We start from the raw sequence: 14842 nt of genomic DNA on the forward strand, positions 1-14842 counted from the left end.
TCTGAAGACCTTCTTACCTTGAATGGTCGGAAGAGTAGGTAGAGCTCTCTGGGCTTGATATCCACAGGAAGGCCACTGACAAACAGCGTACGTACCTAGGAGAGGGGTCAACGAGGTCTACTGAGAGGAGATGCTTAGTACCAAAGCAGGAGTACAGAGCACAGTTGGGAAGTTAGGTGCAATAAGAGTAGGACACCTTGCAGGCACTGACCCGTCCTACATTAAAGGAGCACTGCCCAGGATAACACAGCCAGACCTTTCCTCCCTGCCACAAAGGATTTAGACCTTTGTGAAAACTCAGTCTCTAGCAGAATAGTCTGGGTTGCTTAAGGCACAGACACCAGCCCTACAGCCTGACTGGACCTTGATGACTAAAACTTGAAAAGACTGCTAAAAGACCATACACTGCCAAAAATACCAAGTTTGACACATATCAAAGGTCCAGAGGAAACCAGTACAAACCCCAGTCGTCTGTCTAGCTTTTCCTACAGATAACACACTAGATCTCCTTTCTTTAGCCTATCCTGGCACTTCAGCCACTGATTCAAAGACAGCCTTCAATTTAAAAAAAAATACCTCACTGCTATACTCACACCTTTTGACTCCTGCAACAGCCCTAGAACATCATTGTTAGGGTGATTTTTGGGTCCATCCTAGCTCCTTCACCCACACACATCAGACCATTCAGAAACTGCTCCCAAACAGCTCTTACAGTGTTAGTTCTGTTGTGCCCAGCCAAAAGCCGGCTGTGCTGCACCAAGGCCATGTAGGCTGCTCCTCTTCCCAAGCTACAGAAGTCATGTACCAAGTCCAAATTCACTCAGCATGTATAAGCAAAAATATGGTACCAGAGGAAGATTCCAATAGATAATCTGTTGAAATATCTCTAATAGTTCACGTGAAGTTGTGTTTACTAGGGCATAAACATTACAGCATATCAACCGAGCACCAAAGCAGGGAAGTTTCTCCTGTTTGCAGAAGAAAGAACACACCTCCTTGAGCTCCTGTGGCCAAGACAGTCCTGCCAGGGCAGAGACATACCCTTCATATCAACTCAAGGGGCAGCTTAAGCCCTCCAGGACAGACAGTGATCATAGAGTCTTGGGATCCTCTGCTCTCTGTGCATGCTGAGACTAAGGGCTACCACCACCCCATGAATACACCAGCAGGCTGCTATCACCCCCCTTGATGTGCAGAGCCCTTCTCTAGCCTGGCATCTCTCAAAGCTGCTGCAGAATGTGACCACTGAGCATCCTTTCCTCCAACGCTGGCATGCTTCCCATCTCCTCCCCAGTTCCTCTGCATGGACAGCCCTACCATACACCCCAGCTTTTTCTTTGCCCTGTCAAGGGAAGCAGGATGCTATCTGGACCACTCCAGAAACACTTCCCCTGCCCAGGCTCAGTCCCACAGTCCCCCCACCTGGCTCAGCCCCTTATCTGATGCATCACTCCAGGGCCACCTCATGCCCAGACAGAGCAGGCAATGGCACTGTCTCTCAGCTTCCTGGCTGCCTTTAAGACTTTGGCGCTTGCGCTTCAGCATGAGCTACATGGAGTGCTTGCGGTGCATTCCCAGAAGACACACGGCCATCTCTTGCAGGACTGTGCAGAGTGTGGTGGCACGTATCTGCCTCAGCCATGCGAGAGCACCATCCCTTTTCAATATTTCAGGATCTGAGTGTGCTCAGACCCCAGAATGGATGTTTCTTCCAAGCAGATAGAAATCTGCATCCCTGCTGAGTCTCTAAATGGTCCTGTGATGTGTTGCTAAGTAAGTCCTTACGACAGGCGTGACAGAATGGAAGATGCACAGTTGCTCAGGGAAGGGGAAGGCAACTACTCTGAGCCCTTAAAACAGCCAGAACAGAGCAACACAGGTGCTAGGAAAGCTCTTTGTCAGAGGTCAAGAGCTCCTAATGCCAGCCCCACAAGTGGCTGCCAAGGACAGGAGCAAGAGACCTTCTCTCACAAGCTAAAAGCTTCCCTTGGCCTCCAGGTCCTGTCTGTCACCATACACAGCATTGGAAAGGGGATCCCAGCCAACCCACAGCACCTGCCAAGGGCTGGCATCACCCCAAGGAAAGCCTGGGCAACTCCAAATACCACCAGCTAACATCTTGCAACAAGGTTTCCCCAAGGACCTCAAGATGGACCGAGGAAGGTCTCTGCTCAGAAGAGCTTGTCAGAAGCAATGAAACCAAGTGGTTGGTTTTCTGAGATCTCTGCAATTCAGCACATCCATAAGTGATCTAGAAAAAGGTAAGGGGAAAGCAAGACTAAGTCATTCAGGGAAGGGAGGGCGAGGCTGGTGAGAGACCAGAGCAATACATTCAAGGGGCAGAGCGAGATCACTTCCGAGATCAGGCGTGAACATGGGATCAGCAACAATCAGAAAGCAAAGGTGATCAGGAGTCCAGCCTCCTCCCTCTGCTCCTAGAAAGAGGAAACCACTGATTAGGGCAAGAGGGTCTGGATGAGCATCTTCCAGTGTATTAACTGAATTGGGACTCTCCAGTCATCCCTTTGCAGGCTAAGTCCTGCAGGCTTTTAAAGGCCACCAGGACCACCCAGGGCTAATGATTCCAGGCTTCCAGCCCTTGCACTCAACATGACAGGGCAGGCTTCTGCTTAAGTACATTTGCCCTGCTTTAACTCCCTGCCACCAAATCCCAGATCCATGTAGCTATCCAGCCTCCCCACAAAGCAGCTGGAAAAGCCACAGGACAAAAAAGAAAAATGTGTACATCTCTCTACATCTATCTCCATCCTGGGCTAGATCAGGAACTGCCTGGACCAAACTGGATGTTCAGCAGGAGCTTGAAGATACAGCAGAAAGATCTCCAGGAATGCTCACTCTTAGCCTCTGCTACCAAGCACTCAAAATGTGATACCAGGTGAGAGCAATTCCATCTCACCCAGGACAACTGGTCTTAACCAGACACACATGCACAGAGAGAAGCAGGGCAGTGGGGTAGGGAGCAGCTCTTGCCTAAGACAGCCCAGCAGGGTCACACAGCTGGAGGCCCTGCAGAAAATGCTTTCCCTTCCCCATCCCTGCCCCCTTTGGGGATATCCCCAGTCCAAACACCTGGCAGAGATGGAGGATGTGGGGACAGGGTGCACCTCTCCAGGGGCTGCATGGCCACCCAGAGGGACAGGGTGCTTTGCAGAACAGGAGAAGGACAGCCAACCTAAATTTCCCCTGATACAGTGCAGCTCTGCTAATTGCTTTAATAATCAGCTGTGCACAGTTATGGGCTGCTTGGATGGAGGTTGGAGCAGGCTCAGCCCCACTGGCACCCAGGCTGGTGGCTCACTATGTCATCTTCCCCCAGGTAAGATGGGATGGGCTCACCACTCATGGTGATGGGACACCACGACATCCCATCACTGTGTCCTACCTGGGCGAACCCCCCCAACCTTCCTCTCCCTGCAGGTTTTCCCCAAAAAGCTTGTGGCCTTCTCCACCTGGATTGACAGGACCCATTGGGCACACAACACCTGGGCCATGGATGCCATCATCATCATCACCACCATGGCAGACATGTGCCAGGAGGGACAAGACCATCTAAGCCATCTCAGAAAGGAAGGATCCCAGCATAGCCTCCCACTCAGAAGGGAGAGAGGGAGGGACAGGGACAAACCCATTCAGTGTTCAATTTGTCATGGCTTTAAGGCAGTCCTTACACAGCTGTGTCTCCCAGAAGCGACACACTCCTAGCAAGCATAGCCAGGTACTTAGCACCAAGGCTTTAAAGAAGCCAAACAGCAACGCTGCCTGTTCCTACCACAGCCCCAGCACTGCCAGGAGGTCAGCATGGATCTTACAGCATCCACATCTCCTGCCCACATCTGCTTTTAAGTAAGAGCTCTTGAAAGGGAGTCCCAAGCAGAGCCAGACGCTGCCCTGCAGCCCAGAAGGGTCAAGCTATGTCAGAAACATAGGTGCAAAGGCACAAGTACCCACCTCCAGCGAGGCCGCTCTGGTAGGTCTCCAGCACTGAGCTTTTGTTAACAGACAGCTCTGAATCCTCCCAGAAGCCAGCAAGGCTGACCCTCCCTCCTGCCTGATCAGCCCTTTTGCTGCATTACCTACAACCCTGCTTATGCTCAGCTGTGGCCACTGTAGCCCCCCAAAATTGGCCAGGTCCCAGGGCCATGCTCACAGCATCAGACACACACAGGCCTTTACCACCAGCAATAAGGAAACACCTGAGGCCAGCTACAGCAGAAGCATGCCCCAGTGCTTCATCCACACCATGCCGCCAGACATCCCCATCTCCAGGAAGTCACTCCCAGCTAAATGCCATTTTTTTCCTGGAGGCAAGCCATCTCCCACTCATTCACAGCAGTACGTCCACCGAGCCTTTTTCCTATGCCACCAGCAGAAGGGAGCCCCACAGCACACTGCTGAGGACAGGGACAAGCTCTGCCACAGCACCTCAAGTGCAGTGCCCACTCCAGGCAGCCACCCTGAGGTCCCAGCAGCTCAGACACACAGGCTACAGCTCTTCCCATGGGAGAGCATCCCAGCTGGGGGCCCCCAGCACCCAGGCCGCGCCACAGGGGGACGCAGAGCCCAGCCCTGGCTACAGCCATGCAGCCAGGGCCATTTGACACGAGGCTGCTGGAATGCAGCAAGCTGCTCCGGGAGCCGGGACTTATAAGGCACAGCAGCAAGAGGCAGGGAAGTGAGCTTGAAAACAGGGCTGCAGGGAGGGAAGCGCTCAGGACCCCAGCCAATGCTTCAAAATGAGAGCACACCCTCACCTGGGACCGGGGCTGCAGGGTCCCTGCCCCAGCAATGCAGGGCAGGGGAAAGCTGGGACAGGGAGATGGCTGGTCTGTGCTAGGGACAGCTTAGGCAGAAAGCAGGGCAGCCCCACCGCCACCGAGTGTGCCTCCCAAGGGGAAGGGGCTGGCCAACAGGCTCCTTCACCACTCCATGCCTCAGTTTCCCTGACACCTGTGGGGCTCAAGAGCAGGGAGGCTGCAAGAGCTAGCTGCCTGCTTGCAATTCCAGCACTGGCAGAGCTCCGATGTCCTCGCAGCACCGGCAGGTAGGGTAGCACTGAACCCCAGTGCAGGATCAGACCAGAAGCTGCTCTATCCAGGAAGCCCCAAGCACCCACAGGGCACCACACACACACACACCGGAAAGATGTTCCCCCATCCCCAGAGGGGAAAGAGGGTCTTGAACTTCCCCCAGCACTTGAAGCAAGGAGGGCTTCGGGCATTTCTCTCCAAAAATCAGCCTTTTGCACAAAAGACACCCAAGGACCAACATCCTGCTTTCCAAAAAGGAGGAAGGCAAGCTGACCACAAGCAAACCTGAGTGTGAAAGTATTTTGTCCCCAAGGCTGGGGCATTTCACATGTGACACTGCTTATAGCTGGATCAGCCCCTCCCCAGCATTGCTCTTCCTTCATGTCAGGCAGAGGCACATCAATGGGGCTCAACCACCCCTGCGGTCAGGCTAGGAAGGCGTTCAAGCAGTGGGGGAAGCTGGGAGAGGCACCAGCCTCTGGCCGGCAGAGCAGGAAGCACATGGGAGCCGATAAGTCCAGGCACAACGGGACAGCACCCAAGAATAGTCCCCGGCCCCAGCGGAGGAAGCGCTGCTGGCATAGCTCTGCAGTGGAGGCTCCCCCCGGCTCTCCGCTACCGAGTTCCATCCCCTGCACCTCTGCAGGATCTCATGGAAGGGATGGCACCCAAGGGAGCTTGGGCCACAGCAGAGTTTCAAAGCTGTTGAAACATTTAGGGATGCCAGCCACACAACTCCCAAGAGATTACTGTGCCAACAGGGCAGTTGCCCAGCTCAGGGATATGGCCAGTTGAGCATCCTCAGGATGCTATCACAGTCTTCCACCTAGCCAAGGGGTCTCCTGAGCTAGAAGAGACATGCACAAGTATTACAGCCAACATGCTGCCGAAGGACACTCACATCCATGCTTGCACTACCCAGCCCACTGCAGTAAGCCTCTGGCTCCAGAGGCCCAGCAGCACATCTGCCACCCTCTGATGTTCAGAGACCTACAGACACATCTCACCATCGGCTAGAGCCACAGACCTTACCCACGGGGACAGCTATCGCACCAGGTAAGCCTGCTGCAGACCAGCTCCTCCTGCCCATGCCCAGGCATTTGTTATCCTGGCAGAAGGCACAGAGGTAAGAAGAGTTCCTGCCAGCCTCTGCCCTGAGAAGACATTGGTCTGGATGCAGGACTCTCACAAGGTACAGTCTCATCTCAGGTAGAGTAAATCTCTCTGCTTCACCTCACTACAAGGCAATTCCTGGGCGCTTTTCAGTCCTCTGCCTCCTCTGTCCACAGAGCCAGGACACACCCAGAGAGGCACACTGATTATCCTCAAATCAACCCGATTCAGGGCAGCATGCTAACAGCCATGCCACAGCCCCGTGGAGCACGCCTCACGTCTCCATGGCCCAACAGCAAGCAAGCTGTCCACAAAACCCAAGTGATGGCAAGATGACAGTTTGCAACAGCTCTCCACTGTTGACAGCGGTTATTGGAGTGTCACCCCAGTCACAGGGAGACCTTTGGGGACACCAATAGGATGACAAGTACCCACAGGACTATGTCACCATTGCATTAGTCCAGCTCTTGGCAAGACAGGGCCACTAGGCAGTGGGCAGGAGCTGTGCTACCCAAAGAGGGACCAGACATTCCGACCCTAGGCAGCATCATGCCCTGATCTCCCTCTGCACCACAGGGCACTCCCCCCACAGGGCCACAGGTAGGTACCCAGCCCACACAATATAGAGGGCAAGGCAGAGAGAGGTAAGGCCACCAGCCCAGGAGAGCCTGGGGAGCAGCGCACAGTAAGAATGGATATGACACAGCCCAAGATTTATGACCAGCTTCTAGTGGGGACCGAGCCCCAGCTAGCTCCCCACTGGCATCCTACCGCAGGCAGGGAAACCACAGGAGGCAAGGTTTCCCTCCCTCCTCTGGTATCTCCCAGGAGCTGGGTGCCCTCTCCAAGTCTGTAGCTTGCTCTGCACTTCAAGCCACTGCTATAGGTGACCCCAGAGAGTCACATGTGCAGACAGACACTGGCCTCCTGCCCTCGAAAGCAGGTAGGAGGGACACACATCCCCAGGCCAGCAGCTTCTGACACACAGCCACGTACTGAGACCCGACCCTGCACTAATGCAAGAACCCACCACCGCATCCCTTGCAGCACAGGAGGCAATGCACCCCCCAGAGTAGGAGGTACAATGTTCCCATAGCCTCTTCTGGGCTACACAGCAGGGCTGGAGGTCCTCCATATAGGTAAGACTGCCCTACTAGGTCCTTGGGTTTCCAGCAACCACAGTCTGCGGCCAGGTAGGTTTGGGCTCAGTGATCAAGGAGAGAAATTTGCAAGGTCAGCACACACAGTCCCATGCAACTGTCCTCCAGAGAAACCCACTGCAGCAGCCACTGGGCTGGCTGGAGGCAGGATCTCATAGCTATGCTCTGCCATCCTGCCCTACCACTGGATAACAGTTGTCCAGCTGGGCTTGAGACTGTTCCTTCACATAGGGCACACAGCCACAGGTCAACATCTTGTCCCTGTCCACAGATCTAGGTGCAGGAGATAATGTTCACCAGACAGATGTACAGAGCAAGCGTCAGCACTATCCCTCTTCTCATCTCCAAGCAAGAGCCAGCAGGTGAGCCCTGGGGCCAAAGAAAGCCTCACCACCCCCAACACGTCAAGGAGAGCCTAGACCTTGTGTAAGCTTCTAGCTCCACGTTCACCTGCTGTCCAGCCGTCATCCAAAGCGTCTCAACGGCCCTCTTTGTTGGGGCTGAGCTGAGGAGGACAGCAGGCTCTGGGACAGGCAGCCTCTCAACCACACCATGACCCTACAGTGCAGCGGTCAGTGTCCTCACCAAGCCAGCAGCACCCACTGCTACTGCAGCAATGGCAGGGTCTCCTGGCAGACATCTCCTCACAGTGCTGGTACCACTGCCTGCCCCAGCATCCCTCCTCAGACACTGGGCTGGCTCAGAACCACAGCTACGCAGACATACCTCAGTATGGCCCAGGTTCAGCAGCTCCAGTGCTGGAGCTGCATTCCACTGCCCTGCTCCCTCACCAGGTCCAGCTCTGCAGCTCCAGGCACGCGGGAGGAATTCAGTTTCAGCCATCCCACGTGGCACACAGGTCTTTTAAAGCACAAATTAATTCTTCCACTTACAGCCTCTACCACGTGAGCCATCCTCGTGTAATGGTGGCTGCTGCTGCAGAAGCTACTTCCCCACTCCAGGGGTGGCCTGTGATGTACAGACATCCCCAAGAACACACTTCTGAGATTGCTGGTCTCCAGTCCCAGGGAGGCTACTGGCTCTCAGTTAGCACCTGGTACTCCTGAAGGGAAAGTGCTGAGCAGGGTAGGCGAGGTGCTGACCACCTCACTTCCACACTCGCACCCTGGTGAGGCTTCAAGCAGAAGCTTTTACTTCAGGCACTCTGAGGTCCAGGACAGGCAGAAGCATTGCTCTGTGATCCAAGTAGCAAAGTCTTCATGACTTCACATGGCAAAGACCAGCAAGCCCAAAGGTTCTTTTGGCTCCAAAAGCCTTCCATACCAGTTTGAGTCACACCTGACTTCCCGCAGCACCAGTTCCCCTAGTAGAAGCACAAGGAAGGACAACAAAGCCTGAACCACTCTTAGTCACCTTCCAGACCTCTCCAAGGGCATCCTTCCTACTTTGGTGAGGGGAAAGCAGAGTCACTTGCTAGCAAGGGAGCCTTTGGGTTTGGTCCTTCATAACAACTTCTGCAGGCACCACCAGAAACCCCTTCATTTTTGAGGGAAAGCTCTGCTCAGCAACTCCTCAGATCAGCCAGGGAGGAAGACTAATTTCTGAAGCTGGGTCTCATTTACTAGACCAGCTACAAAGCCAGGTAGCAAGAGGAAGAACAGTTACTCCGTCATGGGGACTAGTTGGGATACTGATGCTCAAAGCAACTTAGACTCACGTCTAAAACTTAGATTTGAAAGAGAAAGACAGGAGAAGGAAGCTCCTTTACCAGGTACTTACAGAGGCACAAGGATGTGAAGAGATAAGAGGGAGATTCCCATGTCTCTCCCCCAGTAACAGCAACTCATCAACAGACCAAGAAGAGGTCTGGGAACACGCTGGTTCCCAGAACCTCTGTGTTCACGGTGACTTCAGGGTATTCGCTCAGCCAACAATCTGTCACTAACAAGGCTGACTCTAACATTAAGGGGACTTTCATGATGCATGAAAACAGCTCTCAAGCACCATCCTGCTTCAGCCAGACCACATACAAGAGGATTAGTAAGTGGTGACCATACCTACTACACCCTCAAGTTCTTTGTAGCAAAGAGCAGCATCATAGTCATTTGACTTCAGAAATTATATTAACCTTATTTGTTTCAAGTCAGAGAGCTAGAATCCATGCATGCAAGAGCTATCTAGGTCCACTCAAGCAGAGATTACAGAAATCAAGAGATGCCTGGCACCAGTCCATGAAGTGCTACAGACATCCAGCACGTAACACAGGCTGCTCACCAGTGGCATTCCTGGGTGGTTCTGGCAGCCTCAGCTTGCAACAGCTAAGCAAGGCCAGGGATGAACTACTTGCTGCTGAGGAGGAGGTCTGGAAGCCGAGAACCTTCTGCCTCCCCTAGTGTCATTGTCTCACTGTAATGGGCAACACCTGCAGCCTTGCCATGGCTCAGCACAGAAGACGATCCTCTCCTAGCAGAGCTGAGCCAGGTAGTTTCTCCTGGTCCTCACCTGGGCTCTGCCCACCCAGCACAACCTCACATTTAATGCTCTCCACAATGTCCAAGCTCTACCACAGCAGCGGCAGCCACCATCACGGAGCTGCAAGCAGGCTCTTGAGACTGACCAAGAGGACACAGGGGATAACCGCTGACTTCAGCCACCTGCTTTAGGCATCAGACAGCCAGCTCCAGAACCACGCCACTGCCCACAGACCTACAGCTTCCCAGTGACCTTCTGGGAGAGCAAGGATCAACATGCAGTGTAGAAGCAACACTTCTGCATCAGTCACCCAAGACAGCAAGGCAAACCCTGGGGCTCCTTATTGCAACACGGCCACAAGCACACCCACACTGCCCACGGCAAGCCCCCAGGCTGGTCCGGCTGCTGGAGCAAACTGCCTGCGGCAGGGGCGTGCATCACCGCGGCAGCCGCCCGTCTCACACGGCCCCTCGGCAGCGCTGGGACGCACGCCCTCACGTCACACAGATCGGCGGCTGCCTGCAAAACTAAACAGAAGATAGCTGCAAGTGGGGAGGGACCAAGTTTGGGGAGGTGTCTGGTGAGGAACAGCAGGGACTGACATTAGGCCCTGTTTGTTTAACATTCCCGCTAACGGCCTCGAGAGGAGCAAGAGGCATTCCTGTCCTCCGCATGTCACCGGGCAGGAAGTGGCTGCGAGATCCAGGGGCTCACAGATAAGATAAAGGGAAAAGCTGAATTTGGGAGCTTCATCCCACCATTCTGGGGCACACAGCACCCTTCTGCAAACACTTGGGGAGGCAGCAAAGGAGACTCCCAGCAGAGGTGGGAGGGGGGGGGAGCAGGAACGGAGGAGTGTCTGCAGCACCAGGATCTGGCGGCATTATCCACACAGTGTGGAAAAATATTCCAGCACACCCTCCTGCATACGCTGGGACTGACGGATTCCACTTTGCACTAAACATATTTATTACGTATCAAGGGGAGCTCTGGGCAAGAATTTGGGTGGGATGTGGGATTAAGCCCCACAGATCATGCTGGGACCCTGAACACAAGGTCACTCCTTGTGTCACCATTAGCTTCATCTGCTGTGAGGAACAGCTTCTGGTCAGCCAGGAAGACATAAGGAAAGACAAGCGTTCAGAGGGCTCCCATAGGCTGAGAGCGGCCACCACAGAGCCCAACCAGCAGCTCATCCACCCACAGAGTTATTTGTAATGCATCCTGGCAGAGGGGGCTTTCCAACAGCAGCCCCACCAGGGATAGGGACACCATCCCCCAGTCCCAGCCCACCACCTTCCAAGCATCCTCAGCCACCTCCAGGGTAATCAGTCCTCTGCTGCACCACCGGGTGCAGGGTGACAAATGCACCCAGAGAGGCTTCAGACCTTCTGGCAGGGTGGACTGGACTGTCCCCTTCCCCACACACACTCAGAGGTGGCACGATGGAGAGCAGGGGCCACTTCTGCTCAACCCCTTCCCCATCCCCCAGGGATGCAATCTTTAATTCCATTTTTCAGCCACCAAGCATCATCACTCCGGGGCAGCCCAGCCTCCCCAAAGGGCTAGGATTTCCAGGCTCCCAAAATGCAATAGCTTCCAGCACCCACTTCACCAAACCACCACCTGGCCGTAGGGAATGAGCTGGCTCTGCCCCAGCACCAAGACCTCACCCAGCCACCACCCATGAGGCACCAGCCCAGCCAGAGCAACGCCACTGGGATGCACCAAGCAGCAGCAACCTCAGGAAGCTTTGCAGGCCAGTGAATAATTGGATCAAGGAGACTCATTGAGTCTTCTGCACATGCGTGCACAGCCCATGAAACCCCCTGGTACCGAGCCTCCCCGCACCAGAGAGGCTTCCCAGGGCCCCAGGTGCTCTGTCTCTCTACCCACCCACACCAGTGCCACCCATGTCACCAGCAGCATCACATGCACAACCCGTCACATCGCCCAAGCCCTGCTCCATGCAGGGGAGAGAAACACTACAGACAGCGCCTGCCAATCCATTCCACCCCATTACCCGGGTCCCCCCATGCCAGGGTTGAAGACCAGCAGGTGCGACAGCCCCAAGACAGCTGGTGCATGGGGACCCTCCAGCTCCGGTGGGTGGTGGAGCAAGCCAGGCGCCATGTTGCGGCGGCACGAGTGCACGGCGCACTGGAGGAGAGCAAGGGGAGGGGACAGAGCATCTCCCCGGTCCCGAGGGCCAGGCGCGGAGGACTGCAGCAAAATGCTACTGAGGCCAGACGTTTTCCAGTGCCCTCTCCAAGATGGAGGGCAGCCTGCAGCCCACCGCACCAATGCCTGCTCAAGGGGTGCAACAAGAGAGGCACTGCACCAGCGGCAATGCTAGCTCCCAGTCAGCAGCTCCAACAGATGGAGGGCAAATATGCAGGGTTGGAAGCTCAGCTTCTGCACGTGGCTACAGACAAGCAACCCTTGCAGCCCTTCCAGCACAGGGTCCAGCAGCACCCAGGCTCTGGCTTGCAACGGCCACCCAGACGAAGGGGGCTGCTGGCAGGGTGGCTCGCAGCCCTCCAGCCCCAGCCAGGCTGCCAGCACACGGGGAACCGGGGCAAGGTGTCCACCACCGCAGTCCAAGCACATCCCCAGCAGCCCACATGGGCAGAGCGCTGCCTGGAGGCAGGAGCCTGGTGCCCTCCAGCCCCAGGGGCCTGGGGAGGCGCACCGTGCCCCCGGGCACTGGCTAGGCGGAAGGGAGCGGGGACCTGCCAGTCCCCTGCCCCGCAGGGACCCTGGGCTGATGCAGGGACCCTGGGCTGACGTCGGGGACTCCCAGTCGGGGCTCGCCCTGCCTGACCCCCAGCCCCTACCCACTCCCCGGGACGGCCCGCGGGGCTCCAGCCCCGACACCTCCGTACCCCGGCTGCCAGGGCCCGGTCCCAGCTCCCCAGCACCTCGCCTCCGGTTCCCTGACGACCCCGGGGATCCAGCTCCGGCGCCGGGTCCTCGGCTCCCCGACCACGGCGCTGCTCTCCGGCCCCGGTGCTGCATCCCCGACGCCCCATCCCCGGTTCCCCACCGCCCCGGTACCGCATCCCGAGCTCCCCGCGGCCCCATCCCCGATTCCCCACCGCCGCACTCCATCCCCGGTTCCCCGATGCCCCGGTACCCCAACCGCGTCCCTGGCGCCTACCTCCTCCTCGACGTTGCCGCTGCCGTTGGTGTGCTCGGTGTCCTTGTTGAGGTTGCTCATGGTGGGGTGGGGTGGTGGGGTGCCGGGGCAGAGGGGCGGGAGTGGTACCGGCTGCTCTGGAGCTCCGCGGGGGCGGTGCGGGGCGGTGCTGCCCTCCCGGCTCACATGCGGCGTCCCGGGACCGCGCCGCTGTTAATGGCCGGGCCGGGCCGGGCGGAGCGGAGCGGGGCCGAGCGGAGCGCAACGAGCCGCAGCTGCGGGGCCGACGCGCCCCAGCCCCCCGCCGCCGCTCCGGTGCCGCCGCCGCCGCCGCGCACCGAGCAGCGGGGCCGGGACCCGCCCGCCGCCGCCCCGCCCGCCCGGGGCCGCCCCCGGGCCGCCCGCCGCCAATCCCGGCCTGGCCCGCCTCCCCGGGGGGTGCGGGGCTTTTTTTTTTTTTGTTGGGCTCGAGTTATTTTAATTATTTTACCCCCCTCCTTTCCACGAAAAACTTTCTCAACTTTGATGAACTTTCGGGCTTTGACTTTCTTAAAGGGCCCGCCGGTCTCTCCGCCGCGGCGGGACGGGGCTGCCCCCCCGGGTGTCCCCGGGGCCGGGGGATGTGGCCGAGCCCCGCGGGGGTCCGCGTGGGGGACCGCAGCCCCACGGTCCTGGGCCGGCAACCCCGTAACCGCCTGATGGGGAACAGCGGCCCCGGGGGCTCAGGACAGCGGCCCCCCGGCCCCAGTGACAGCCGGGAGGTGCCAGGGGCACAGCCCTGCTTGTCGGGCCTGGGAGGAGGCACAGGGCTGGGCACGTCCATCTGTCCGTCTTCTCGCCCTTCTCGCTGCCTGCGCTGCTGCCGAACCGGCCTCATCCCAACGGGGCAGGCGGGGAGGCTGGCACGGGCTGGGCCAGGCCCTGGCAGGGCTCCCGGCCCTGCTGCGGCCCCCCCACCGTGCCCGGGGAGCAGCCTGACCCCTTCCCATCTCCGCTATGACAGTTGGAGAGGACGAAGAGGGTCCCGCCTTCTTCCAGGCCTTCATGCAAAAGGGCAGCCCGCAGCTGGGGACATAACGGGAGCAGAAAATGGGGCACGTGGCTCAGTCCTGCATGTCGCGCCCCACAGCTCGGTCCCTGTGCGAGACAAACCCCACGGGTTCGGGGTTAACCTGCCAAGTAGGAGATGTTCAGGGGATCACATTAAGCCACTTAGCTTCACCAGCGTTGCTAGTACCCAGTCCTCACTGCTTTCTCAGCACCAAGGCTGGGTGAAAGTGAGGGGAAACATCAGCCCTACCCGGCCCCGGCGGTCCTATAGCCCCCCCACACTGCAAAAGCAACATGTGCTCCCCATCCTTGGCTTGTCAGGGTTAGCCCTGGCTGGAGATACTCTAATGCACCCACGGCCTGTGCCAACTGCACTGAAAGTCACTTCAAAATATTCAGTCCATGACTGGCTCCAAGTGACAACTTGCCTCCAGCAGTAGCTCAGGGATAAGGTTTTGCTCATGTGCGTGTTGTGAAGGAGTGTGAGCCTGGCTGGGGGCAATCACAGCTGATTTCTCTGCTGACACCTGGGTTTACTGCCCTGTTCAAGCCCCAGCCCCTGACTGGCTTTGCCACCTGGTTATGCAGAGGCTCCCCATGAAACTTTAACCCTAAACTCAGCTGCCCCCATGCACAAGCATCATCCAGCACAACCCAAGGAACTCCAGCACCCTTGGTGCAAGCAGTACTATCACAGAGGTGAGTCCCACTGTCAGGCAAGTGCCTGTAGGGCCATGTGGTTTCATCGCAGGAGGTGTGTTGGAGGGGAATAAATGTCCTCCTGGGCCCGTCGGCTTTGTATTTCCTTGCTTTCTGGGTTAGGGCTTTTAGCAGCAGCAGCCGTTAGCAGGCGGCACCATGGATTTGTGTGTTGATTCTCATACAGACCGTGGCAAAGC

At 57.1% G+C, this 14842-nt stretch overlaps 1 protein-coding gene across 3 annotated transcripts in view; it reads right to left on the reverse strand.

The window, feature by feature from the left end:
* Positions 1-13236, reverse strand: part of RBPMS2 (RNA binding protein, mRNA processing factor 2) — a 29465-nt gene extending 16229 nt beyond the window's left edge. For all 3 annotated transcript variants that reach the window (XR_005828995.1, XM_040601709.1, XM_040601708.1), the window contains exons 1-2: positions 12915-13236; positions 18-95 (exon numbers count right to left, since the gene is read on the reverse strand). Coding sequence is in view for 2 of the 3 variants with exons in the window: in XM_040601709.1 (XP_040457643.1) it covers positions 18-95; positions 12915-12974 (138 nt within the window). In the remaining variant the exon portion in view is untranslated. The remainder of the gene's footprint in view (positions 1-17; positions 96-12914) is intronic.
* Between the last annotated feature and the right edge of the window lie 1606 nt (positions 13237-14842).

The sequence above is a fragment of the Falco naumanni genome, chromosome 7 (assembly GCF_017639655.2).
Source record: "Falco naumanni isolate bFalNau1 chromosome 7, bFalNau1.pat, whole genome shotgun sequence".
Taxonomy (NCBI): Eukaryota; Metazoa; Chordata; class Aves; order Falconiformes; family Falconidae; genus Falco; species Falco naumanni.